Genomic DNA, 27987 nt, shown 5'->3' on the forward strand with positions numbered 1-27987 from the left:
ACCCATTTCTTCCCCGTTTTTCACAGTTCGACGTCTATTTTATATAAAATATCATAAAAAAAAATACTTTTTTACTATCATTCTCAAAGAACTATTTATAACGAGTAATAAAAGTCATGATTTATCAAAAAACAAGAAAAATAATTTTAAAAAATTCTATCAGTGGTCTGTACTCTGTTAGTTGCTGTGCATCAGATGTATAAATTGAAAATATTTTCACTTACCCACTCAGCTTTTAGATGATTTAGATGAATTTCCCTACATATAAATTGAATTTGATTACTCTTTCTGACTAAATATTGAGTTATCATACAATTGTACAAAATAAATAATCAAATATGAATACTCTTGATGATCAAAAACTGAAAAGCATTTTTCGATCACTTTCTGGAATAATTTTTGAAGTTCTTTGATGATTGAATTTTAATATTTCATAAAAGCCAACAAAAGGAATAATCAAATATGCTTATCTTTGATGATCAAAAACTGAATATAGTTTTTCAATCACTTTTTGGAATAATATTTGAATCAAATGTGTTTACTTTAGGTGATCAAAAATTTATAATTATTTTTAATTCCGCTTTATGAATCTTTTCTGACAATCTCTGTTAACTGAATAATGAATTTTATACTTGTTAAACTTTTACTTTTCATTGAAGATCTAATTTTTTTTTCACATACACACATTTTTCATTCATGAAGTTCAGAAAAAATATATTAAAATTTTATTCTTATAATGTATACATATACTGCTCCTAACAAAAGATGTCCCCACCATTTCTCCACCATCGGCTTCCCAGAAAATACAAATTATACCATTAGACAATACAAAGGTTGTGAACTATTTGAACCACAGGTAAGTGAAATTTTCTTGACATACATATGTACCTGGATATGGCTTCAGCATCCCGTACCATATCGTATTTTAAGTTGTTGACGATCATAGCTGATGCTGGATGTTGTAGTCTCAGGTGTATATTGGTCTAGATTGTTTGCGAATTACCAATAGCCAACCAATACCAAAATTCAATAGCACACTTCCGCATGCGTTCTTCCCCTGATGAAATAAGATTACTATGTAGTATATTATTTTGTATGAGATATGAAGAATAAATGTATGATAATCGCATTCTTGATACAAAAAGTAGAGGTAGTTCCATTTAGTGTGACGTTAGCCACTTGACTTTTGCGGGGACAATGACAATTTCACCAAAAACAAGCTACCAGATTGAAAGGTGTTACCAATTTGTCTAATTTGATGGATTTTATATTAACGAATACGACTAAATTACTTTCATAGTTATTTTAAATATAAAAGAAAAAAATGAGCCGCATGCGTTGGAAATATTAAAATACGAAATATCAGCCTAGAAAATGGTTTTAATAAGTTTTTCGAGCTCCCGAAAATTGCTTTGGTGGAAGAAACATGGGTCGAAGTATTATTATTATTACTACGTCTGGAAGCACTGCGACCTTTGTGTAGATCTATTGTGGGTAAGAGTATACAAAGCAAGGGAATATAGCCTTCTTAAGTGTCCGTACGTCCGTACTCAGAACATGTTGACAAAACATACACGTTTGACAATTGATTGCCCAAAGGAGGTCCTTATAAACCGACACTGCGATTTCTAAAGAGTTTAGCATACTTAAACGCAATTTTTATGAAATTGAATGGTGATAAATTGGCTATAAACCCACATTTTTTATTTATTGTATAATTCAAGCTAAGCTCTGAGGAGGGAATTGCTAAGCCATTTTTTAGGGAAAACATTGCCCTGTAGCTCTGCAGGTTAGCCACTACTTATGAGAGTTCTTTTGCCCATTGGACCAGGGGCACCGTGGGACAAGCCCCACCTACACATATTCTGTGCCCTTTTAGCATTGAGATGGGTGTGGCTTCCCACAAAAGTAACAAATTAAACACCTACCACTCACTGCAGACTTTGGAGGTAGACTTTTTTTCAACATGCCGTGAGAAATATCCACTGTAGAGGCATGATAATAGGGCCATGCTAGAACAACAGAATTTGTCGTGTATTTTTTTCTGTCTAGGGGTCAAGCTGCCATAAGGATATGAGTCATTAACCAATGTAAGAGTAATTATCCACTATTTTTCAAGAAAATTGCATGTTTTACTGTATTCTTGATCGATATTTATGCACATAAATCGTGCTAAGCATATTATTATTGTCTCAGATGACCATTGCCTTTTCATTCTGAAGGAAATTTCAATGACGGAAAACCACAATTTGGCCTTAAACAGTACGGTATGGCAACGCTTTTAGCAAAACAACAAACATTATGAAACTTCAAAAATCCCCAAATACGTCAAAAAATGTTGAGTGGAACTACCTTTTTTTATATCATGATCGCATTCCAAAAATTATTCAAAAATCTCAACCAAAATGATTGAAATATGTTCACGAATATGATCAGAACAATTAAAGCCCAATTTTACAATGATATCAAATATGAACAAAAAACGTTTCCAAATATGAATCACAAATGATTATTCAAGAATAATCACATTTATGGTACATTTTTCTCCAGACGATACGCTAATTTTCGAAAAGAAAGTGCTTTTAAATTTGAACGTTTTGGATCATCTTGGGGTATGATATTTGAATATTTTTTTATCAAAATTTTCAAAAAATGCTGGCTGGGTCGTTTCCCAAGTCAATAGCTTTAGGGCACTCTAGACCCGCTGCTCAGCAACAATACCTCAGCGTAGAACGAAGCGCTGAGAAAAAACCAGGGCTCCGAATGACTACTCCAACGTCATAACGGAATACTTAACCCTAGATCATATGGAGCCCACAACCCCTCGGGAAATTATATGTGATGGAAAGTATTTCTCGTTTTACTTACCACATCATGCCTTGCTCAAACCCGATAGTAGAACTACTAAAGTCCGAGTTGTTTTCAACGCATCCAAACGATCTCACTCCGGCATCTCCCTCAACGGCGTGCTTCATACAGGTCCCGTTTTACAAAATAATTTAATGGTCGTTATACTCAACTATCGACTCTGCAAATATGTATTTAACGGCGTCATTGTGAAAATGTATCGGCAAATATATGTCCACAAGGAAGATCAAGACTTCCAACGAATACTCTTTCGTCAATCTCCTCAAGGCCAAGTAGAAGATTTTAAATTAAAAACAGTAACCTTCGGTGTTAACTGTGCTCCCTACTTGGCGATTTGCACCCTGCAGCAGCTCGCAGAAGACTGCAAAGCCGAACTCCCCTTGCTACCAACGTTCTCCGGCGAGAGACCTACGTGGATGACATTCTCTCAGGCGGACATAACATACAGTCCACTCGCGAAACCATGACTCAGCTGATCGAAGCACTAAAGTCAGCAGGCTTCCCACTCAAAAAAATGACAGCGAACCACTCAGAAATATTGGAATCAATCCCCGTGTCTGATCTTCTCGATGCTGACTTTCTAAAATTCCACGACTCAAGCTCCACAAAAACTCTTGGAGTATGCTGGAACGCAATCGAAGACTCCTTCTCTTATTCGTACGACCCCATATCAGACGCAAACTCGGCAACCAAGCGCATATTCTCTCGTCCGTCGCGAAACTTTTCGACCCGGCAGGATGGCTATCGCCTATAATGATAGTAGAAAAAACTCTCCTGCAACAGCTCTGGAGGGAAGGAACGGATGGGAATGAGCACGCCAAACCCGGTTCACTTCTCAAATGGAAATCCTTTACAGAAAACCTCTCAGCAATTGGAGATATACAAATTCCACGTTGGGTTCAATTCACACCCAATGTGCCCACTCATATACATGGTTGCTCCGACGCCTCTGAAAAGGCATATTGTGCCTGCGTGTATTTAAGAGTTCAACACAGCGATAACTCTATATCCTCTACTTACTCGTAGCAAAAAGTAAAGTCGCACCCTTACAAAGAGTAAGCCTTCCTCGATTAGAGCTCTGCGAAGCATTACTCCACAGAGAGCAACTTGACTCTGTGGACAGACACCTCCATAGTGCTGGCTTGGCTCGAAAAGCCACCATATACATGGAAAAAATATGTAGCAAACCGCGTATCCCAATGTCAGTAAAGCAACATAGCGACATGTACGCAGTGGCGAAAATCCAGCTGATATGGGCACTCGATGATGTCGACCCCAGGACTTGATTGACTGTTTACTCTGGTGGAACTCCCTTCCTGACTGGCCGAAAGATAGCCATCATAATGAATCACCTCCAGCACAACGACGGATAGAAGCCCTGCACTCATTGAAAAATCATGACTTTCTGGACCGGTTTTCGTCAATCGCTCGAGTAATGAGAGTCCTCGCTTACATTTTCCGATTTGTCTCGAAGTCCAGGAAGCGGCTGATACCCTCCACGATTCATCTCACCCAGGAACAGATTCGTCAGGCAAAGGCGCAGCTCATTGCGAACGCTCAGCAAAACCAGTATAGAGAAGTGATCGCAGATCTTAAAGCTGCAAAGTCTCTGGGAAAAAGATGTTCATTGCTCCCGCTCAACACGGGAGGAAATGGGACTATTACGCGTAAATGGACGCCTCGCCTATGCAGACATGGGTCACAACGAAAAGCACCCTATAATCGTACCCGACAAATCACGGTACTGGACTATTTTTTGGACTTCTTCCATGCGACCCTACTCCATGCCGAAACACAACTAATGATCCGCATGGTTCAATAAGAATATTATATTGCCCGCCTGAAACAAAAGGTGAAAAAATAAAATATTTCAGTGCAAGAAATGCACTATCTATAAGCAGGAAATGAAATCTCAACTGATGGCCGCTCTACCACCAGAGCGCGTAACTTACTCACTGCTCTTTCATACCACTGGAGTAGATTTTGCAGGGCTTTCCTCGTAAAAAAGTCAACTCTCCGACGTGCATCGTACGCCAAAGCATACGTCTGCGTTTTCGTATGCTTTTCCACCTAAGCCACACACTTCGAAGTCTGCTCAGACCTCACCATTGAAGCATTCAAAGAAGCATTCGCCCGTTTTGTTGGCCGTCGAGGCATCCCCTCAAAGATTATGTCCTAATAAGGTTTTTCGACGTTTCTTTCCAGATACAAGGATTATCGGAATTGCCGCCTCTGCTGCCGCTTTCACTCACTTCGATTTGGCCGAGCTTTTCTGGCTATGACTCCAGATGACCGGTATGAATCCGCAAAGGTGCACCGTTACTGCATAAATTGTTTGGCAACCTCACATGTAACGTGTGCCAGTGAATGTTCAATAAGTTGTCGTCGCTGCGGGCTAGCACACCATACTCTGCTTCACAGGCCCCCGCGCTCTATCAAAACGCTCACCAAATCATGACCGCGAAACAAATCGACCTCCGAGGAATCAGAAACGGCAAACTAGCACGGCAAACAGGCTGAAGTCCACTACTATCCTCCAAAGGCGACTTCGCGGCTTATTCAATAACGCAAAGGAAACGCTGGATGAGCTGCAGGACCTCATGTAGATCACCTCGCCCCAGTCTCGCCGGCATGCTGAAGACATCAGCGAGAACCTCATAGAGCTTGAGGATTAAAATAATGTATATATATAATATAAATATTATCTGAAAAGAAAACTTAATTATATTGAAATGAATTAATTTCTAATACCTAAATTATAAATACTTACCTTTTACTTACCTTTAAAATACTTACCTATAGGAAATATTTGGTTAAAACTACTTACCTTTATTCTGTACTCACCCTTTTGGAATACCATGTATATTAGGACGGGTCGATTTGTGGGGAGGCAAAAAAATCGCCATTGCATCATATTCTAGGAATCAAAATATGAAACTTCGCCGAAGGAACCATACCTCTAAAACAAATTCTAATGTCCCCCCCTTTGGGTCGTAGGGGCAAATTTTGAAAAATCCCATTTTGAAATGCGTATGTTTTTTCTTTTTGGAGTTTATTTTTTTCTTTAGAAATTTATTTAGTTAGAACATATGTAAATGAAAAAATGAATTTAACTTAGTAATAGAAAAGAAATTTAAAAAAATTATTAGAAATTAGCGTTTTTACAACCCCCTTTTAAAACCAAGGCATCACTGTGATTAATTTGCATGTCGTAAACATAGTTGTGTGGGTTTTTTATGCAACCGTTTTAAAAAATTAAGGTATCACTGTGACACAATTGCAGATCGTAAAATTGCTTGTGTTGTTTTTTTTAAGCCACCACAGCAGGTAGAATTGAAATTGCCCCTACTCAAAAGTTCGACCCACAGGGGGGACATCAGAATTCGGTTTAGAGGTATGGTTCCTTCGGCAAAGTTTCTTATTTTGATCCCTAGAATACGATTTTCACAGAGCAATGAGCGATTTTTAAATCGACCCGCCCTAATATATATTGACCTGTTTGAAGAACCCTGTAAATAGAAACATAATTACTGTTTAGCGCACACACATCTATGTATACCTACATGTGTATGCTCTCATTAAAAGAAGTAAACGGTCCAGTGGAATGTGCTGGGCCGTTGTAAATTTAGTTATTCGCCATCAGCCCAACTATAATCGTCGCAAATATAAATCTTCTAAATAAACAAAACTGATAAATTCAAAATTGTTAAAAGAAATAGTTAAATGCTAATAAATAAAGTTTATATTTCTATATATTTGAAATCGAAACTTATCGCGCTTTTATTTAGTTGTGAAGTAAAGTGATCCTCCCCTTAATCCCTCAGTGCGTCTAGCCGTATTAGGAATTGAGTTTTTCCATGGAAACTCTCACGTTAGCTGAAAATAGCTTTTCAGGCACTCGACTGATGTCCTGCAAGTGAGTTTCGTAATCCTTTGAAGAAATGATAATGTCATCTATGTAAACATGACATGTTGTACCGATTTCATGTTATTGTTGTTGTTGTTGTAGCAATGCTTCGCCACACCTAATAGCTGCGACCGATCACAAATTGTCATCAATATCCTCTAACGGGAGCCCAAGGAAACTTGCTGTTTCAACAGGGTTGGACCATAATGAAAAGGGTGGTAGAAGCGTTGGTTCCACATTACAATTAAAGATATGGTTGGTGTCATGTGGGGACACATTGCAAGCAGGGCATACATTTTGTATGTCGGGGTTGATTCTGGATATGTAAGAGTTTAACCTGTTACAATATCCAGAACGAAGTTGAGCCAGAGTGACTCGCGTTTCCCTGGGGAGTATGCGTTCCTCTTCCGCAAGTTTTGGATACTGTTCTTTGAGTACTGGATTCACCGGGCAATTCCTGGCATAGAGGTCCGACGCCTGTTCGTGGAGATCACCAAGAACCTGCTTGTGTTTTTTTGCTTCATACGGCTGAGTTCTCAGGTACCGTATTTCCTCAAAGTGCTTACGGAGATTACTCCTTAAGTCCTTGGCGGTGTTGGCTCATCAATCAGATGCCTGTTGGGATGCCCAGTTTTCTCGGTATTCAACAGGAACTGTTTGGTTAGCATCTCATTTCTCTCGCTGATGGGGAGTATTCTCGCCTCATTATGTAGATGGTGTTCTGGGGACATAAGAAGACAGCCCGTGGCGGTTCTGAGAGCAGTATTTTGACAGGCCTGTAGCTTATTCCAGTGGGTAATTTTTGGGATTGGCGGCCATATAGGGGACGCGTAGCATGCAATCGGCTGGCCAATTGCTTTGTATGTGGTAATGAGCGTTTCTTTGTCTTTTCCCCAAGTACTGCCAGCAAAGGATTTTATTACGGCTCTGGATTTTCGGTACAATTGCATCTGCGTGCTCACCAAAATGTAGATCCTGATCAAACATCACACCCAAGAATTTCGGGGTGTGGGACAGTCGGTAGCGTAGTGCCATCGACGTGGATGTTCAAAATAGTCGACATTTGGGACGCCCATGTTGTAAATAAGGTCGCGGAGGATTTGGTCGGTGATAATGCCAGGTTTCGCGAGACGAAAAAACTGGAGAGATCAGGGAGGTAGCCGTTTATTCTGTTAGAAAGCTCATCGATCTTTGGGCCTGGGCCTGTGGCCATTATCGTGCAGTCATCGGCGTAGGAAACGATAGTAACTCCTTCTGGTGGCGAAGGTAGCTTAGATATGTAGAAATTAAACAAAAGTGGGGACAGAACACCACCCTGTGGCACCCCCTGTTTAATTCTCCTTGGTTTTGATGTTTCATTTCTGAATTGCACCGATGCCTGCCGACTACCCAGATAATTTGCGGTCCACCTTTTAAGACAAGGGGAAAGGGTAGACCCTTCCAGGTCTTGCAGTAAGGTGCCATGGTTGACCGTATCAAAAGCTTTTGATAGGTCTAGCGCAACGAGTACTGTTCTATGGTGGGGGTTTTGATTTAAACCGCAATTTATCTGGGTGCTGAGGGCATTTAGCGCGGTGGTGGTGCTATGGAGATTTCTGAAGCCATGCTGATGGCAGGCTAGCTGCAAATTTGCTTTGAAGTAGGGGAGCAAAATGGCTTCAAGCGTCTTGGCTACTGGCGATAGGAGAGATATCGGGCGATATGACTCTCTTATGTTAGCTGGTTTCCCAGGCTTTAGTAGCGGGACCACCTTGGCCATTTTCGACTTTTCGGGTATGACAAAGGTGGAAAGAGACAGGTTGAAAACATATGCTAAATATTTGAAACCCTCTTTCCCTAGGCTTTTAAGCATCGGCATGACTATGCCGTCTAGACCCACTGCTTTGGATGGTATAGCATGACCGATGGCATCCTCAACCTTTTTGGCGGTGATGGTAATTGGTGACGCGCTGAATTTATGTTTATGTGCGTGTCTGTTGGCCCTCCGCCTATCTTTGTCGACCGTAGAATGCATTATATATTGTCGGCAGAAAGCCGCTCCCCTTGGAGGGCATTAGTCGGGATAGGGAGGGCGCTCGCGCATTTTTTCGCATCCGACAGCACTTTATCGCCAAAGGAGATGGAAACTTTGTCATTGTGCCTAGACGGATTCGATAGGGACTTTACGGTGGACCAAAGTTTACCTACACCGGCAGAGAGGTGGCTTAGGTGCTCCTCCTATTTCACCCGCTTGTGTTCATCCACAACCAATCTGATGCGTTGGTTTATATCCCTTATTTGGGGGTCGCCGGGATCGAGCTGTCTTATAAGGTCACGTTCTCTCGCTAAACTTGCAGCCTCCGCCGGGAAGTGGGCCGAATTTCGGGAATTCTACTGGCGGGAATGAAACGAGCCGAGGCGGATTCAATGACCTTGCGGAAAGCACGCTCCCCTTGGATGGCATTAGTCGGGATAGGGAGGGCGCTCGCGCTTTTTTTCGCATCCGACAGCACTTTATCGCCAAAGGCGATGAAAACTTTGTCATTGTGCCTAGACGGATACGATAGGTTCTTTATGGTGGACCAAAGTTTAACTACACCCGCAGAGAGGTTACAACGGCTTAGGTGCTCCTCCCATTTCGCCCGCTTGTGTTCATCCACAAGCAATCTGATGCGTTGGTTTATATCCCTTATTTGGGAGTCGCCGGGATCTTATAAGGTCACGATCTCTCGCTAAACTTGCAGCCTCCGCTGGGAATTGGGGCCGAATTTCGGGAATTCTGCTGGCGGGAATGAAACGAGCCGAGGCGGATTCAATGACCTTGCGGAAAGAACGCTCCCCTTGGCGGGCATCAGTCGGGATAGGGAGGGCAGCAAAGTGGTTGTCTGTAATGGATTTGTATTCGTCCCACTTTCCTTTTTTAAAGTTAATGAAAGTGCGTTTTTCTGTGACTATGAAGTCGGCGGAACGCTCGAGGGAAATAAGTATAGGCAGGTGGTCGGATGCCAATATTACCATCGGCTGCCAGTTGACGCAGTTTACGAGTTCTGCGCTCACGATTGAAATATCCGGCGAACTGTGACAGCTTCCTACCATACGTGTGGGGGCGTCTCCGTTTGTTTTGCAGCACGTCGTTTCTTCTATTTGATTCGCCAACATCTCACCCCTACTGTCCACCCGCAAGTTTGAATGCCATAGATCGTGATGGGCATTGAAATCGCCTAAGATAATGCGATTGTTGCCAGTGAGTAAGGCGCTGATATTAGGGCGGTATCCACTGGGGCAACAGGTGCCAGGAGGAATGTAGATGTTGATGATTCCTTGGTTTGCATCGCCTGACGGGACAGATAAGCCTTGACGTTCTAACGCACTGTCCCTTTGGTCGATTTCGGGATGAAATATATGATATTGCACAGAGTTGTGTATGATAAACGCGGGGCCGCCTCCATTTCCGCTCTCGCGATCTTTTCTGTGGACATTATACCCAGAACAGGTCTGCAATGCAGAGCTTGCTGTGAGTTTAGTCTCTTGAATCGCAGCAATGCGGATGTTGTGCCGCTTCATGAAATCGACTATCTCCATGATCTTCCCAGTTAACCCATTACAGTTTAACTGCAGAATTCTGAAGTCCATAGGGGGAGACGTCGTCACTCTGGGGGTAAGTGACGGGTGACTACGCCTGGGTTGTGGAAGGCCAGGACGCGACTGCTGTTGTGGCCCTGGGACTGGACCTCCTTGGGTAAGCATTGGGGTACCCGGTGCATTTGGGTATGCGGCCTGGCAACATGGCGCAATGAAACCCGCGGGGGTTGCCACCGCGGAGACCAGAACATCTAGGAAAGTGGCACCGTCCTATGCAGAAGCTGCATTGGGCGGATTTCGCAAACATATATATTCTGTGCTGACAGGCGGTGCAAAGGGAGGTAGGGACTAAGAGTCTGTTTCCCTGAACTACACAATTGCTGCCGGAAAATAGGGAGGAGAAGACGGGGCAGGGGCTGATGCTCGGCATTGCTCCCGACTCTACTACGGAGTTTGTAGGTATGAGTGGGAGCAGCCGTGTGATTTGGTGGCGCCGCGGGGCGCGAGCAGCAGCGGGTACTTGTTGTGGTTTGCTGAGCAGCGGGGCTGCTGGAAGGTAGCGGGGGGCGCTAAGGCGCAGACTACTGGACGTCCTAGGGCGTGAACAGCAAGGAGCCACAAAAGATTTATAGAAGTTACGTGGACGTCTGGTTTTGGGATCTAGTCCAGAACAACCTGTACGATGCAACCATCCCTTACACGAGACACACTGACAAGAGTATGACCGTCCTAAAATGATTCTTTTCGGGCAGATGCAGCAAAACCATTGCTCAGGACCGGGGTCAGGAGACGGACCCGGATTGGGTTCGATACCTTCCCGGAGCAAGAGAATATGGAGCAGTCCCGCTGCAAGGAGCTGCTGGGAGGATAACAATTTGTGGGAGGGACGCAACAAATTAAATGGGGTTACACTGAAATGGCAGTCCTTGGTCGGGAAAAATCCCGAGTCGCTCCGGTACATAGATTCGACATATAGATTTTCAACCCAAATGGTAACCTGCAAAATTCGTATTTTCCATTATTTTGGGAAAATGCGGTCTTTTCCCAATCCTTTTCAGCGAGGACGATCTAATGGAACCCAGATTTTAGGTATATCGTTGTAAAAAAAATAATTTCACTAGGTTGGAAAGGATTACTGATGTGTCAGGTATTGGGTATCTATCGCTGGTGATTTTTTCATCGAGTTTTTTTGAACCATGCGCAGCTTTTTCTTGGCTGTATCATCTGCTCCCTTGAACCACCCAAAGTGGACTATTATTTGAAGAGCGTGATGGTCTAATGATGCCATCATGCAAGAGATTGCTTACTTCCTTGTCGACGAATTCGGAGGCTACCATTTGATAAGGGTAAGACTTTGAGAAGAATGGTTCATCATTAGTTGTTATAACAGTAGCCACAATGTTAGTATTGAACGGCAAGGGTTCATTTGGGTCAGAAAAGACAGCGGAATCTTTCGCTTTTAATTGCTTGATATCTCCTTTTTCGATTAAACTGCCAACGTTGGTGCAATAATTATACAATAACTTTTCGGAACCATTTTCATGAAACAAAATTCCCTTTTTAATGTCCAATTTAGCATCGATTTCCCGAAGGAGGTCGCAGCCAATTAAACCGTCAAAGGTATCAAGTTTGGGCAAAATGAAGAAGTCTGAGTTAGTAACTATTAAAAATATTTATGGTACATTTGTTGATTATTTTGTCAGTGCCATGAATGGATCTGACAGAAATGGGGAGGGGATATGTTTAATATAGTGGTGGTATTATTTTCGAAAAAACGTTATTCCAATAAACGAATAAAACTATTCCTTTCAAATAATTCGAATAACATTTATTCGAACTTTTTATTTGTTTATTCGCTTACATTTAGTCCAATTCATTTGCTTATTATTCGAATAGCTCGGACTCAGTATTCGAATAGTTCATGTTTATTTTACGCTCATCGCTTGTACATATGAGCATGCACATGTATGTATACGTACATATAATTATGTGTGTATAGATCATACATCGGCAAATAATGGCACAATTGTGCAGCCTAAATTCACACGTATTCTTATTCTCTTTAGTTTAGTTGTCGCTGATCATTTGGCGCAGTAACATCGATTGTGTTCGTGGCTCGCTATGTTGACGAATGTTATTAGCAAGCAACAAGCAAAGGTCGTTTGTTAATTGTTCAATGCACACAAGTGAAAAATGTTTAATGTTGACCAACCCTTTGGCGCAAATACAATAGGGCGACTCATGTAACCGTATAAATGCCTTATAAAGTGTGTAAACGTATACATTTATCTAGTGCGTAAACGAGCTGTCAAATTTTGTATGAAAAATAATTTACACAATTTGTATAAATTTACGCGCACATTTCATTGTGTAAACGCGGTAAACTCAAAGGAATGCAACCTTGCAGACATTACAGCAGGCATTTTCATCAGAAATCTCCAACATCAGCAAGTAAAGGCGTTTTAGTTTTGATTTTTCACTTAATTTTGGAATTTTTTAATTTGTATAACAATCAAAAAATTTTTGTTTCGCAATAATACAGCTGATAAACAACCAAGTTTATCAAGAGTATTACTAGGTGCGTTCATATAACCGCGTGTGTAAATGGATATAATTTTACACCTTATAAGTTTATATGCTTTCATGAGTCCCCCTAATGTATTTAATTGTATAAACCTTTTTCTTGCCAATGTGCGCATTAAAAATATAATAACAAACGATCTTGTCTTATTGCTTGCTAATAAGCGAATGAATTACGCATACCGATGCATCAAGTGATGTGCGCGATTATCGCGATCTCACTAACATGTCTGCATTTTGATTTTTCCGGTGCCTGGTATAGATGCATATGTGCATATGTTTTTGCTTGTTTGGGGTTGCTTTGTTAATATTCATTTATTTAGTTATATATATTTACGTAACCAAAGTTGTTCTTGAGTCTTAAGCTAGAAATATCGGGGTCAATAACCACTGTACTGCTCATAGAACTTTGTTTATTTGTAAACAAGTGTATAAATGTTTAGAAAATAAATGTACATGTATTATAATAAGATTAATATGGATCCCCACCATTTTGTTTCCCATATATTCTCATATATATTGTAACGATTTTAGTGAAACTCCGCTTATTTTACACCGTCTGCTAATGTTCGTATCGCTAAATTATTGAATAAATAACTCCAATATTCAATAATGCAAACTACTATTTTGAAAATACTTCACATATACTTATACTTCGCGACCAATTGCGTGCTTAAATCAAACTCATTGCTGTTTACTCGGCTTCCGCTCCTTTTATAGTATCTGCTGTCTCGTTCGCATACTTCTAGGCGTTTCTTATTCTAGAATTTACTACTTGTCTACCAGCTATAAACTAATCAGCTATAAACTACAGATGCTCGCATAGCAATATGCGCGTGTATATGTGAGTAATAATGATTGCATACTTTTGTGAGTATTTCAGATATATGCATGTGTTTGTGCATATCAATCCGCTTCTTGTACGTACATATGTGCAGATATAATGATTGAATTGTTTATGTAGATACAAGTGACTACTTAGTATCGTCTTAGAGATGATGGTATGCCCTAGTGTTGCTAATATTCGTCGAAATGCCCTCCACCTTATTTCCGGATCTAAACGCCGCTAGCATTTCCAAATGAACCACCCTTCTATTTCGTGGTTTCCCAATTGTTTGTATGCGGTAGATGAGATCACTGATCTTCTTCACAACTCTGCACGGGCCTTCCCAACTGCACCAAAATTTGGATGGAACACCTTTCCGTCGGTGAGGGTTGTATAGCAGTACCAAATCTCCCTCCAAGAAACCTTCCGAGTTATAGTTCTTGCCGTACCTGTGTTTCATCCTATAGTATGCCTTAGTGTTGCTAATATTCGTCACACTACCCTCCACCTAAGTCTGAACGTCCCGATAAGACAACCCTCTCGATCTAAACGCTGCTAGCCTCTCCAAATGAACCACCCTTCTATTTCGTGGTTTCCAATGGTTTTTATGCGGTAAATGGTATCACTGATCTTCTTCACAACTTTGTACGGGCCTTTCCAACTGCACCAAAATTATGATGGAACACCTTTCCGCCGGTAAGGGCTGTATAGCAGTACGAAATCTCCCTCCCGGAAACCTTCCGAATTATTGTCCTTGTCGTACCTGTGTTTCATCCTAGTACTTATTATCCTGATTTGTTCCCTCACACTCTGTTGTTTGGCCAATGAACTACCTCGTGGAGCTTGCGTTCGACGGATTGGCTTCGCATAATCAGTATCGTTCCCACGTTTCACAGCAGTAGTGCGCTCGGGCTTGAAACTACCCTCGCATTCTTTCTGGGAAATTCTTTCCTTCGTTTTTGTGGGTCTATTTGGTTTTGTCAATGCCAGTGTTTCTGTCGCAAGTACCTTCGGTTTTGATTTGTTTGACCCATTCGTTCCATCAACCTTTCCCGATCTACTTTCCTTGACTTTTATGGTCTATGTCCAATCGCCTCCACCAGCACTCGATTACTGCTGAACCCTCTCTCCAAACTGAAGTTAAGTTGCACATCCTTGTTCTTATAACGCATAACTCTTCTCTGCATATCGATCCTGATGTCATGGTCAACTAAGAAGTCCAGTCCCAATATGACTTCATCAACAATCTCCGCCACAACGAATTTGTGTAGAACCATGACCTTCGCAATTAAGACTTCACAGATCACTTCTCCCCGGACTTGGTTATACTCGCCAGTGACCGTACGCAACCTTGCTTCAGGTAATGGCTCCTGTTGACCAAATCATATCGAATCAAGGAATGAGATGCGCCCGTATCTACAGTCAGTACACTTCTTTACCATCCACATTCCCTCTGACCGTAAGACTGCTTGATTTCCTTCCAATTTGCGACACAGATATCACAGGGCAGTCAATAGCTGGAGCTAGCTCTCGATCTCTACATTTTACTCGCTCTTGCTCATCACCTCCAGCTTTGTTATTAAGACCACCCATGCTGTTGAAACCACTCAAGGATCAAGATCGTAATGACGTGCAATGTGACCGCGCTTCCCGCATTTGGAATATTTGATAACTAACCCTTTCACTCCGCTTTTGCGATCCTTTCAGCGCCCCCAATATTGTGGTCATCCAGTCTGGCCTTTCTACCTCCACACGACGTGCTTTGAACGCTGGCTTACACAAAAGCTGCTGTTTCCTGAATCAGAGCATGGGATACCGTTTCAGCAAATGTCAGCTTTGGGTTTGCGTATGTAGCTCGCTTCGTTTCCACGTCCCGTATGCGATTTATAAAGCTCTGAATTTTTACCCTCTCGGTATATTCCACGGGTGCGCGCGCATTTCCTAGATGGGCCAGCCTTTCGACATCCGACGCAAACTCCTGCAAAGTCTCATTCGCTTTTTGATAGCGTTTTGCAATTACATTTGGTATATCTGCTTTCTGTGTTCACTTTCGTATCGCCTCTCAAGAGCGCTCATCAATGTTTCGTTCTCCCTATGGATCTGAAAGATTTCGGCTGCTGACTCCTTCAATGCTACGAATAGAGCTGCAACTATATCTTCAGCATTCCAGTTATTCACTGCTGCAATCTTCTCAAACAGTAGCTTAAAGACCTGGGAAGGAACAAAACCATCAAACGTTGGGATTCTACCTTCAGAGAAGAAGTTGAAGTGATTAGACGGTTCAGTGGCAACTCCTGAATCCGATCTTTGAAAGCATCCATCTTGGCCTCTATTTTATCTTGTCTTTCACTAAAAACCTTCAGCTGCGATGAGCATTTTGTTTTCTGTGCCTCCAGCTGCGAGGTTATGCGATTCTCTTGTGCTTTCAACTGCTAAGACAACTGAGATGTCATATTTGTCTTCTGTTCTTCCAGTTGGGATGACATATGTCTTTCCTGGGCTTCAATCTTCGATGTTATGCGTATCTCCTGTTCTTTCAGTTGTGTGTCCATCTTGGATGTTGCTGCCGATGTTTGTGCAGATATTGCAGCCAAAATCGTGTTCAAGTCTGTGCTCGTAACTGTCTGCATTGTTTCGTTTTCCTCTTCAATTTTTTTTGTCTCCTCGCCATCAAGATGAAAGACATACTCCTCCACGTTAATTCCCTCTAATCCCATTGCCGAGTTTATTGCCGGTTGTATTCAATTCACGGCTCTCCAACTCCTTCTTCAGTTGCTGGATCTTCAATTCACTCCACTGTGCCATATCCAAGTTGTGTTCGAAGTCTTCGGAATTTATTTAACAATTGCTCTTATGACACCAATTTTAACGAAATTAGTGAAGCTCCGCTTATTTTACACCTTCTACTAAAGTTCATCGCTAAATTGTTGAATAAATAACTCCAATATTCAATAATACAAAATGGTCTTTATTAGACTACTTTGAAAGTACTTCACAATAACATTTATACTTCGCAACCAATAGCGTGCTTAAATCAAACTGATTGCTGTTTACTCAGCTTCCGATCCTTTTATAGTCTCTGCTGTCTCGTTCGCATACTTCTAGGCGTTTCTTCTTCTAGAATTTACTACTTGTTTACCAGCTATAAACTTATCATCTATAAACTATAGATGCACGTTTATAGCTTCTCGCATAGCAATATGCGCGTGTATATGTGAGTAATAATGATTCCATACTTTTGTGAGTATCTCAGATATATGCATGTGTTTGTGCATATCTCTTCGCTTCTTGTATGTACGTTAGTGTGGCCCTTATTTTCCAAAGTGTTCCGATTCTCGATCTCACCCCTAGAAATATGCGAATTGCCTAAAACTAGAATATATAAAGTTTTAGGTCAATCGAAAAGGGTTAGAGGTGGCGCAAAGAGCTTGAAGTCCTGAAAAATTACGAATTGTTAACAAATTATTAAATCATCATCGAACAATGCCAATGCAATACATTCTTCAGACAGGTACCATAGGTGGTTACAAAACTTTTTTATTGCAATGTCAGATCTTTTTTATTAACTTTTCAGTATTTATAAATTTATTTAATAAAAGATAAGTATTGAAGAGGTGCTCTATGAGGATTGGTACAGTTAAACCAAAGCTTATCATCGCATTGTATAATAAACGCGCATATACTTGCTATCGAATTCTCTTCATATTCCGCTAGTTTAAATTGTTCACGAAATATATAGATTTTTAAGTAATAAAATGCCTTAGACCTCCACCGAGTATGTGTGGGCCTTGGTACACGGAACTTTATGACATTGCTCCTAGACATATAGACGTTAATTCCAATAATTCCCATAGTCATCTCTTACTATTTTCTTTTTCAACTCTTCCTTAGAGACATTTAGAATAGTATCTTTGCTATCGCTTAAGTAATTTCAATTCGTTATTTTGTAGCAAATCTCTAAAACTATCTTTGTCGTTGTTTCTCCAATTTTCTTGAAATCGCCGAAATAACTGAACGTCCTTACTACTATTTACTGGAAAATAAATATCAGCAAAACTTCATAAATATGATGACAACAAGGTAGATACATAAGTTTTCGCTCAAGTTTTTTTCTAATAACGTTGCAGCTCCTTTTATAACGCCTGTGTTAACCCATGTCGTATCAAAACAACAGGCCACAATACCATCCTTCATATCCCATTCAAATAACAGTTCATACAACGTATCAGCTATTTCCGAGCCTGTTGCAGCATATAATTTTGGAGCTCCTATTAACTGTTCGCCATTCGTGTAAGTAACAACAACTGGAAGTCGTTCCATCTTTTCACTACATGTTATTTCTGGAAGTGCTTTTCCATCCCAATGCAAAGTGCCGCAATTTATCTACTACTATTCAAAATTTGTCCATTCAAGAGCAGTATAGCTTTAATAAGAAAATGTCAAAGACATTTTTTTAATTTGTTTGCAATTTCAAAATATATATTTTCATTTGAGCGTTTTTTACCCGAATACCACGATTCACTCATAAACACATTTGCACAGACTTAATTTACTTTTCATATTTCTTTGTCGAAACCAGTAAATATTTTTTCCCTGTAACTCTGTTATTGATCTACCGATTTTGAAGATTGTGGCTATTTTAGAAAAGTAAGAAAATACAGATCTTATTACGGTATGGAAAAGCAAGAAATTTTCGTAGGGTTTAGACATATGGAAGCCTGAAAGACGAAATTGTAAAAATTCGTCATTTTTCAGGATATCAAGCCCTTTGCGCCACCTCTAAATCTTTTTGATTGACCTAAAACTTTTTATATATTCGTTTTTGAGCTACTCGCATATTTTTAGGGGTTGAGATCAAGAATCCAAACACTGTTTTCCTCTCCATACAACGAAGGACCACCCTAATGCACATATGTGTAGACATAATAGCCATTATCCGGTGGCAAAATCCTGAGCCAGATAAATAATTTTGCATGTAAATGCAACAACAACGATTTGAGCCAGATAAATCCAGATAGAAGTCTGGTTCAATTTGTGAGCCAGATAATTTGTTAATTACTTCTTTTTAGTTTGGCAACGGTTAGAGATGATAGTATGCCTTAGTGTTGGCAATATTCGCCACAATATATATGTAAGTTTTGTATATGGAAAAATTTGATTTGATATCTTTTGGTTTGTATAAACATCTAATTGGTCACCATTAAAAAATATTTTTAAATGTCATTGTCAAAATTTTTTGCGAAGTCTGATGATTCCAAAGTTATTTAAGATCAATGTTAACTTAGTTGAAAACTTTGGACACAAATTTCCTGAAATAAAGTTTGAAGCAATCCATTTTGGACAAAGACGTTTTGAAATATAACAAAATTCTAGTGGAACTGGTGACTAGTTTCAAAAACGACTGCCTTCTGTTTTTGCCGCTCCTTAAAATTTTGATTGCCCTTGAAAGCGTTTAACGCTCTAATATATATACCCAAAAGTGCATATAAGCATATTCTAGAATATGTACATGTTGTATTCTTGCAGATTCTTTTGAAATCAGATTCATATACAAGTGGGTATCTCTATATATATATCTATGCAAATTCAAGAAACTGCGCAAAGGGCGATATGAAATAGCACTTAAAGTTTTCTATAATTCGATGAAATACATACATTCTTATGTACATATAAACAACGCAATGCAACATATAAAGGATAATGCTGCCTAATATTTACTGTTAACGACATTTCCAAGCGCGGCATTTAAAAAAAGGCAAAGGACATACATATACATAATCGATTAAAAACACCTGAACTAAAAACCGAAGGAAAAGTTTGCCTGAATATGGCTATAATTTTCGGGCCTGCAAAATTTCATTTTTTGACTTTTTTCGACTTTATTTTTAAGGTTTTTTCATGACCTACTAAACATTTTTCATTTGATTGTAAAATCTAATCTACTAAAAAAATTTAGTAGGTCATGAAAAAACCTTAAAAATCAAAGTCGAAAAAATTAAGAAAACAACTAAATTTCGCAGGCTCGAAAATTTTTTTTTGGGTATGCGTAGTGGATTTTTTCCTGAGGCCAAATCCTATCGAAAAATCGATGGCGCGATATCGGTTAACTTTCGTCCATACAAATCGACCCACCCTAATGTATGGTCGAAGGACTGTATTCAGTCAGTAACAGGTAGAATGCACGAGTATACGTATGTACACATAAAAGTATTGCAAAAACCAAAAGATTTAAAAGAAAAGAATTTCACGCATCAAGCAAGAATGGTGAGCTATTCCAAGCATCAAAAAAATGAAATAAAAAATAAACCAAGTACCCACTAATAGTAAAATTATGTGGGATTTTTATTCCATATATCGCTTTGCGCAGTTTCTTGAATTTATGAATCCGATTCCAAAGGAATCTGCAAGAATGCAACATGTAGATATGTTAGGAGCAGCAAAAACAGACAGTAGTTTTTGAAACTAGTCACTAGTTCCACTAGAATTTTGTTACGTTTCTATATCATAAAACGTCTTTGTACAAAATAGATTGCTTCAAATTTCATTCGATGAAATTTTTTTCCAAAGTTTTTAATTAAGTTAACATTGACCTTAATCATCTGTTCCAAATTTTGAATTGAGGTCATAATAGATTACCAAATCCCAATTTGAAGTTATGATGTCCATCTTTCCCAGTGAATCCAAATATATAGCTGTGTTATCTGGAAGTTGAGCAACTACTCCATTGCTTCCTGTTTCACTGCTGGCTGCTTTGACTCCAGTTATTGATGTAATACAAAACAGAGTCATAAGTAGAAGTGCATATATGTTTGCACTTGGTCTGTGCTTTGCCGGTTTACTTGATTTCAATGTACTTAGTGCCTGTGCTGGTGATTAATCCGCTCACTCTTCTCGATTAGTGTCTGGTGATATAACAAGGGGAAATAACTTGTACAATTGTGGTGTTTCGCAGACTCGGCAGCGGAGTGGAGGCACCAGAATTGCGTTTAGGTTAGATTTAAAATGAAAGGAAAAGAAAGGCGAGAGATATTTCTCGTTATAATAATGATTTTATTTGGAGTGAAAATTATAATTAGTACAATAATTTACCTTGTATAAAACTTGTGGCGGGGCTTCTCGGGACGGCTGGTTGTAGTTCGCTCAACGATCGCTGGAAAAGTAGACGGTTGCCTTGTCGAGGACAACCGTTGAACCGCGGAAAAAGTCTCCGGTTTTAAGGGGAAGCTTCCCCACATAGTTGTACCGGCATACATGTATATGTGTACGGACAACATAACCCTATCTATGTACACATATACATGCAGGTGGGCGAACTAGGGGTCGATAAAGTGGTGCTATTAGGGTGGCGCAAATTAAGAAGAATTTAGGCTTCGGGCCTAAACATGCCGGCCCCCTTGCGGTACGCAACAGCCCAGAGTCCGCCCGAGCGTCCCCGACCACGATTTGTCTTAAACCTAGATACTAAAACTAAACGATGCGTGCCGGATGGCGCGACGGCATCCTCCTTGCCTTCGCTGGTATCTGTAGCTAGGACGAGATAAAGGAATGGTAAAGTAAAAGAACGATGAACGCCGGATGGCGCGACGGCATCCTCCTTGCCTTCGCCGGTACCTGTAGCTAGGACGAGATAAAGGAATGGTAAAGTAAAGAACACGCATCATATATTTCTTGCCAGTTACTACAGAAATCCATTTATTGTGTGAAAAGGAAAGATGTTATTCACATATATATAAAGCTTAAAACTACGTAACGTAAAGACGTGTTAGATTGGGTGGGTCCCCGAGAGCACCCATCCAAAGATAGTGCTTTGGGCTAGGAGCGAGCCAAACGACGGCGGTAACGTGCCCGGTGTAATTATTTCCGCGTAAACGTCGCCGCCCAGAACGAGGCGGATTGGTGTTGATGCGTAGAATTGTGGATCTGCCAGACGAATGTGTTCGTAAGGAGCTGCGACGCTGGGGTCGACGCTATAAGTTGGGCTGACGCGCCTAAACTCATGGACGCAGACTGCGTGAGTCGTCACCGTCTTGCTCTGTCCATATTTGCCCCTAAATCTGATAAAACAGCCGGTTTCGCCGGCGGCGTTGGTCGTCGGCAGTGCTAACTCTCGCGCCAGCCTGCGGTCGATTGTTGTGCGGGGGGAACATGCATCAATGAGTGCCCGGATGAGATGTAAACGCCCCCCGGCTTCCACCTTCACAACCGCAGTCGGCGCCAGAGTAGCCATTGGGCGAAGGATTGGGCCGGCTATAGTGCGGGCCGGCATGACTCCGTTCCGGAAGGAACTGTTGTGTGGTAGCTGGCGCGGCCGAGTGGCCAGTCTACCTTCTCGGTTTTCTTCGTGGAGGTGTCGTACAGTGCGTAGCTGGCGCGGCCGAGGGGCCAGTCTACGCTCGCGCTTCTCTCGGTTTATTCGTGGGCGTCGTCTCGTAGGTGGGCGGAGAGGCCGTGATTCCGCTCCACTCTTTTCTCGTCGCTCGTGGGCTAGTAGGGGTCGGAACGGCCGTGGGTCCGATCCCCTACTGTTTGGTTGTGCTATATGGGTGCCTGCTCCACTCCCGGATGGTAACAGTTGCTCGTCGGTAAAGGCCGACTCGGACGCGTGGAGAGACAGCGCCTCATCCATCGTCCCGTCGTCCACCTCTTGCATAGTGGGCATCCGCTCATACCCTTCTTCCTCTTCTTCCATGACCAGCTGGTTCCAGCTCTTCGGTGGCTCTGGCTCGGACGACAAGTCCTCCATCGACAGGTGCAGCGTGGTATGATGGTTGCTACCACATCTTCGGCACCTGCCCTGACTCGTGCAGTCTCGTGCACGATGTACCATTGAAAGGCAATTTTGGCAGTACTTGGCCTTTATAATTTCGCGCAGTCGTTGCAGCGGGGACTTCGCGCGGTATATTGGGCATGACCTGATTGGGTGTTTCGCGTCGCATAAGTGGCACGGCTTTGGATAACGAGCGGCCTGGCGCTCGGTCCTCTTTCGTAGCGAAGCGTAACGAGTCATTCTATTTAGAGAAGATGGAATAAAAAAATAAAGGGAACTTGTTGATTTATTATGACTAGGTTACGCGTTCGGCGGCGAGTAAGCCCCAATTCTATTATCGGCGCTTTTGAAATTTCGCGCGTGAGTAGGGTGAAAACATGTCTAAATGCCTACGAGAATATATTCATCTCGCGTACGTTATGTGCGTTGCTTCTTTCCCCACACGTTATGTGCCTGGGTCATTAGTGCCTTATTCTGTTTAATTTTGTGTCATCCGGTAGCGCTTCAGCTAGTCAGGCATACTAGTGCTGCAGAAAAATTGACATTTAAGTTGCTTGGTACTCACATTTTGGTACCGAACCGGGTAGAGAGTGTATAATGTGGGATCTTGCGAGTCGTTGTTATTTGTGTTGTTGGTGCTGAAAACCAACAACTTTCCTGCCCGCCACAAAAAAAATGTTTGGTCAGCAAAATTTTATGCCATATAAGAAAAAAAATGAAAAATCTTCGTTTTGGACTAGGCGTAAAATTTGTCGAATGAGCCATTCTTTTGTATTGCCCTTCGATTATTTGTTCAGCTTTTCCCAATTACGCTTTTAGTCCTGTTTTATTGATGGTCTTTACTAAAAGGCACGGTTCCAGAAGTGTAGTTGGTTCCGATGCCGATTTGCCAGAAACGGGTTTTTGGGTACCCGTTTGCATCTTTTTACGCATCCCTAATATGACGTACATTTAAAACTCGGCATATATATGTACATTCGTTGGTATAAGTATATGGGCAGTCAGTGCGCGGACTTTACCGCATTGGTAGATTGACCAACCTTTTTGACCCATTTTTCATACCTGCTACTCCTACCACCAAACCCAAAAAATCTAACACCATTTCAATATCTTCGCATTAAAACCAAATATTGTAATAATTTGGTATTGAATTGTCGCGCCCACCCAAAATAACATTAAGGGGTGATGCTGACCAATCCAATCACATTTTGAAACATTTGTAAACAGACTTCAAAGACAAGAAATAAAGTTGCTTATTAAATGAATGTAGTGAATGCGCACGCATATATATTCCTGCTCTATTTTCATCAGTTTGTGTGCACAATTCTGAACGAAAAATAAAGTTTAAAGTAAGAGAACATGTCGGTGGTTTTATGGCAGTATTTTTGGCACATTGGAAATACCTACCACTACCAACCTTTTCATTATTTAGAGTCCGCGTACTGGTATAAGCATACCAACGGCAAAGGCAAAAACGAAACAAAACTCGCGAACATTGATACATACCTATGTACATATATATAACGTAAATTCCACAGAATTGAAGCAAACGGTACATTGCTTCATTCTTTTCATTTTTAACGCTGGTTGGAGTACGATGTTCGGTGGTCATTGTGGACATGGTAAGTGAATTTTAATTGCATTTGATAATTTAATTCATAATTAAATTTACATTATGTTATTTATTTTATTTTTCAGGGGGATATGGGCCCGGGCACCGTGGATTGCACACAGAAAACATCTTCTATCTAAAACACGTTCACGGAAAAACTTGGGTTTCTAGAACGAAATTTGCAGCCGTTTTACAATTAACAAAATCTTTAAAGTTTTAATCGTTAGAAAAGCAAATTAGTGTGAGATTGCCTAGTGTAAAATAACAAATTATTATATATTTCTACTCCTGCCTTCGTTTGGAAATACAGTAGAAAACTTACTTATCCTGTGTCTTGTAACTTGAGTAAGTTAGTAAAATAGTGAAAATCATCCGCCGATGCAACCGACTCTTAAACAACAATTACTTCAAATCAAACAAAATCGAATCGTAGTCCGACCTTGATTATCATCATGCAAGAAGCAGCTATTTATTATTTTTGATTATTTGTATAATTGCAAAATAAAAACGAATGCCATTGGTAGCATATGTCGGCTTCCCCAACCTTGAATATGTACACTTTTTAACGGTAATAGCGATAACGGAGACAACGAAGGGAATTTCCAAAAACAAAGCTTAGATTACATACAACAACAACACAGATAGCAGCAGTGAACAATTTGATTGCTATTCTCGAATGATAAGATAGATGGGAGTGAACTTTCTCTATATAAATGAAGATAGCAACAAGTCAAGTAAATTCGCAAACGTATACTTAGTTTAAGTGATAATAGAAGCAGAATAATCGCTGTTAATGCATGTACCAAGAAGCACATTATAACAAAAATTATTTGGCGGTATTGGTGATAGTAAAATGAGTTACTTTCACGCAGCCGCTTAAGCCAACTTGTATTAATTACAGCTTCACTGCTTGTACTGGTATTCTTATTTATTTAGTGACATCTGTAGAAGAAGAATCCAAATAAGAAAACGTGCTATCCTCAAAACGTTTTCTTAACAATTTATATCTTTCCGAATGTATTGACTTTTTATTCATACTTTTCGCAATAAGAATGGCTGGTGGCGTTGCTTCCATATCACAAGGTGGCTCCGGAAACCGCGTTAATTCAACCTGCGCAGTTTGTTCCACACCTTCATATTTGTGCAATGCAGGAAATGACAGTTTTATGCAAATAATACATTCAGAAGCTTTGATGAAGGGTTTGAATTCTTTACGTTGTGCGGAAAAGTTATTTGATGTTACTTTAATTGTAGAAGGGCGAACGTTCAAGGCACACCGTGTCGTATTGGCTGCCTGTAGTGATTACTTTTGCGCCATGTTCACCGATGCCATGCGTGAAGCTCAACAGTAAGATGTTTTATCCGTATCGACCCGTGTCCAAATGAAACCAGCCATTGATGCTTGTTCACGTTTTCTTGAGTCACAAATCGATTTAGACAATTGTGTTGCCATTGCTGCGCTAGCAGATTTATACTCTTTGGAGCCACTCAAAAGAAAAGCCTATCGTTATATGTGTTCACGACTCGATGAATTTGCACATACTCCCGATCTTCTAAGCCTTACCCTAGATCAATTTGAGCATGTGCTAGAATGTAATTATCCAGTAGATTGTTCAGAACAAAGGGTACTTGAAATTGTTTTGGAATATTGTTTTCAATCGAATTTAAAAGCGGAACAGACTCAACGTCTCTTCAGCCAAGTGCAATTTTATCAAATAAGTGCATGTGCGCTAAATGCCATTAAGTCCAAAATGAATACATTTTGTTGTAGTTACTATCGAGTGTTGACTGATGAATTGTTTAAACAAGAATTGAACAAATTACGTTTGACCGATATGTATGATGAAGATGATACGCCAACAGCCGAGGTGTTAACGAATACACGTGGCATGGAACTGGCTTTAGTGAAAATAGGTGGATTTGAGACAAATGGTTTAACTAATCGTATAAGTTGCTATCTACCATCTAAGGGAAAATGGGAAAGATTGACCGTAATCCCACATATTGAACAATGCAACTATGGTACAGCTGTATTGGGCAATGATTTATATGTGATAGGGGGCTCTTATGATGTATGTCTAAAGGAGTACATACATCCTTTCGGTTTTCGATATTGTCCTGCTAAAAATAAATGGAAAACTATTGCGCCTATTCAAGCAGATCGTTGTCGATTTTCATTGAATGCTATGGGCAATAATTTTTTGTATGCTGTTGGTGGTGTATGTGAACTAAATGAGAATGATGGTGGAGCTGAGCTTTGGGCACATGGTATGGATGTTTCAAATTGTGAACGTTATGATGCTAGCGCCGATCGTTGGGAATATTTGCCTGCTTTGTCGGAAAATCGTAGTCAGCATGCCGGTGTGGTTTTGGGTGATCAATTATATATATCGGGTGGCATTGATCGTCATATTGTACTTGCTTCACTTTGGCGTTTCGACACGAAATCGAGCAAATGGCAAAAACTATGTCCCATGCCAACACCACGCGCAGATCATGTTCTACTTGTTTTCGAGGGTCGTATTTATGCATTTGGCGGCTGGTATGAGGATCCTGTCACAGAAATGCGTGTATTAGCCGATGCGGTGGATGTATACGATGTGACTACAGATCAATGGATAACAGAATCACGCAATCCTTTACCAAAGTATTATACTGGCGTAGCGGGGGTGAAAAGAAAAGTATATTTTATAGGTGGATTGCTGTCTACGGCAACTATAAATCGAGCAACCTCAGCAGTACAATGTTATGATTTGGATACGAAACAGTGGAACTTCAGTTCTGAGTGGGAATATCCTAAGGAAGTTTGGGAAAGCACATGTGCTACTTTCTATGTGCCACGTGAACGCGATAACGTAAAGTACTTTTGGGATGATGCTTGAAGTGCAAGCTAGTAGTGCAGCACTGTTCAGTGTTCAACAGCAATTAAATACGTTTGGTGCATGTACTAATATGAAATCGAATTAAATTTTATTGTTAAAAAATTAGTAACTGTAGCTGCGTAATATGGGCATTATAAATACATACCAGTAAAAATTGTGTAAACGATAAAGTAAATAATTTATAATAAATAATATGAATGATATATGTAATGAAAACATGTATATCACAAGCACCAAAACTACAATCATCTGTGATATTATCACATGATGTGTTTGGAATCATGTGCTGATGTGATATACATGAAACGAGTAGTGAAAGTAGTAAAATTAAAATTTGACCAATAAAATAGACACATCATCCATAAACGAAGCCACCAAAAAACAATCATATACCCCTAACGTCCCCCACATCGACAGGTAATACATTAGCTGGCGGAGCAGCATCACCAGCAGGTGGAGGAAATACATCAACAAACTGGGCGCAGTCGTCATTCAAATCGTCTCGCTGGTAAGCAACGCGCAGTGCGTGTACGCAACGAATAATGTCCAATCAGTGCGCGCTATGATATAATATGCAAGGAGAAAGATGCAGTTATGGTTACGAATGCAGCCATTGACGAAAATGCATTGTAAGCCGCATCGAATGATATCGAAAATTATAGCGTTGGCGCTAATACAAATGTCGACCAGAACGACGGGATACTTTTGATGGCGGGTCAGTGGGTCTAGATGAGATCGAACCACGACTCTACTTAGGTAAGCTTGCCTAGTAATTAATATATGGGTATAATAGTAAATTGCTTCCGCTTTCCTTTAGGTTTTCTCACTTCAGCGACACGTATGGAAACATGGAAAAAGGAGAATATGGCGCATATATTGACGTTGGACTCAGTGCCGCGGCCACAACATAAAGCAAGGGCAAGCTTCCTTACACCCAAATATGTGCACGGTAAGTTGGATGTATACTTCTTTGGCAGTTTGCAA

At 40.7% G+C, this 27987-nt stretch overlaps 2 protein-coding genes across 3 annotated transcripts in view; both read left to right on the forward strand.

The window, feature by feature from the left end:
* dan (protein distal antenna) overlaps window positions 1–27987 on the forward strand; it is a 418576-nt gene that overhangs the window by 134878 nt on the left and 255711 nt on the right. The window lies entirely within an intron of this gene.
* On the forward strand, window positions 25445–27955 carry LOC137240018 (kelch-like protein 26). Its single transcript, XM_067765893.1, has 2 exons — window positions 25445–27759; window positions 27821–27955. The coding sequence occupies exon 1, from the start codon at window positions 25504–25506 to the stop codon at window positions 27001–27003; it is 1500 nt and encodes a 499-aa protein (XP_067621994.1). The 5' UTR covers window positions 25445–25503; the 3' UTR covers window positions 27004–27759; window positions 27821–27955.

This window comes from Eurosta solidaginis, chromosome 1, assembly GCF_040869045.1.
Source record: "Eurosta solidaginis isolate ZX-2024a chromosome 1, ASM4086904v1, whole genome shotgun sequence".
Classification (NCBI taxonomy): Eukaryota; Metazoa; Arthropoda; class Insecta; order Diptera; family Tephritidae; genus Eurosta; species Eurosta solidaginis.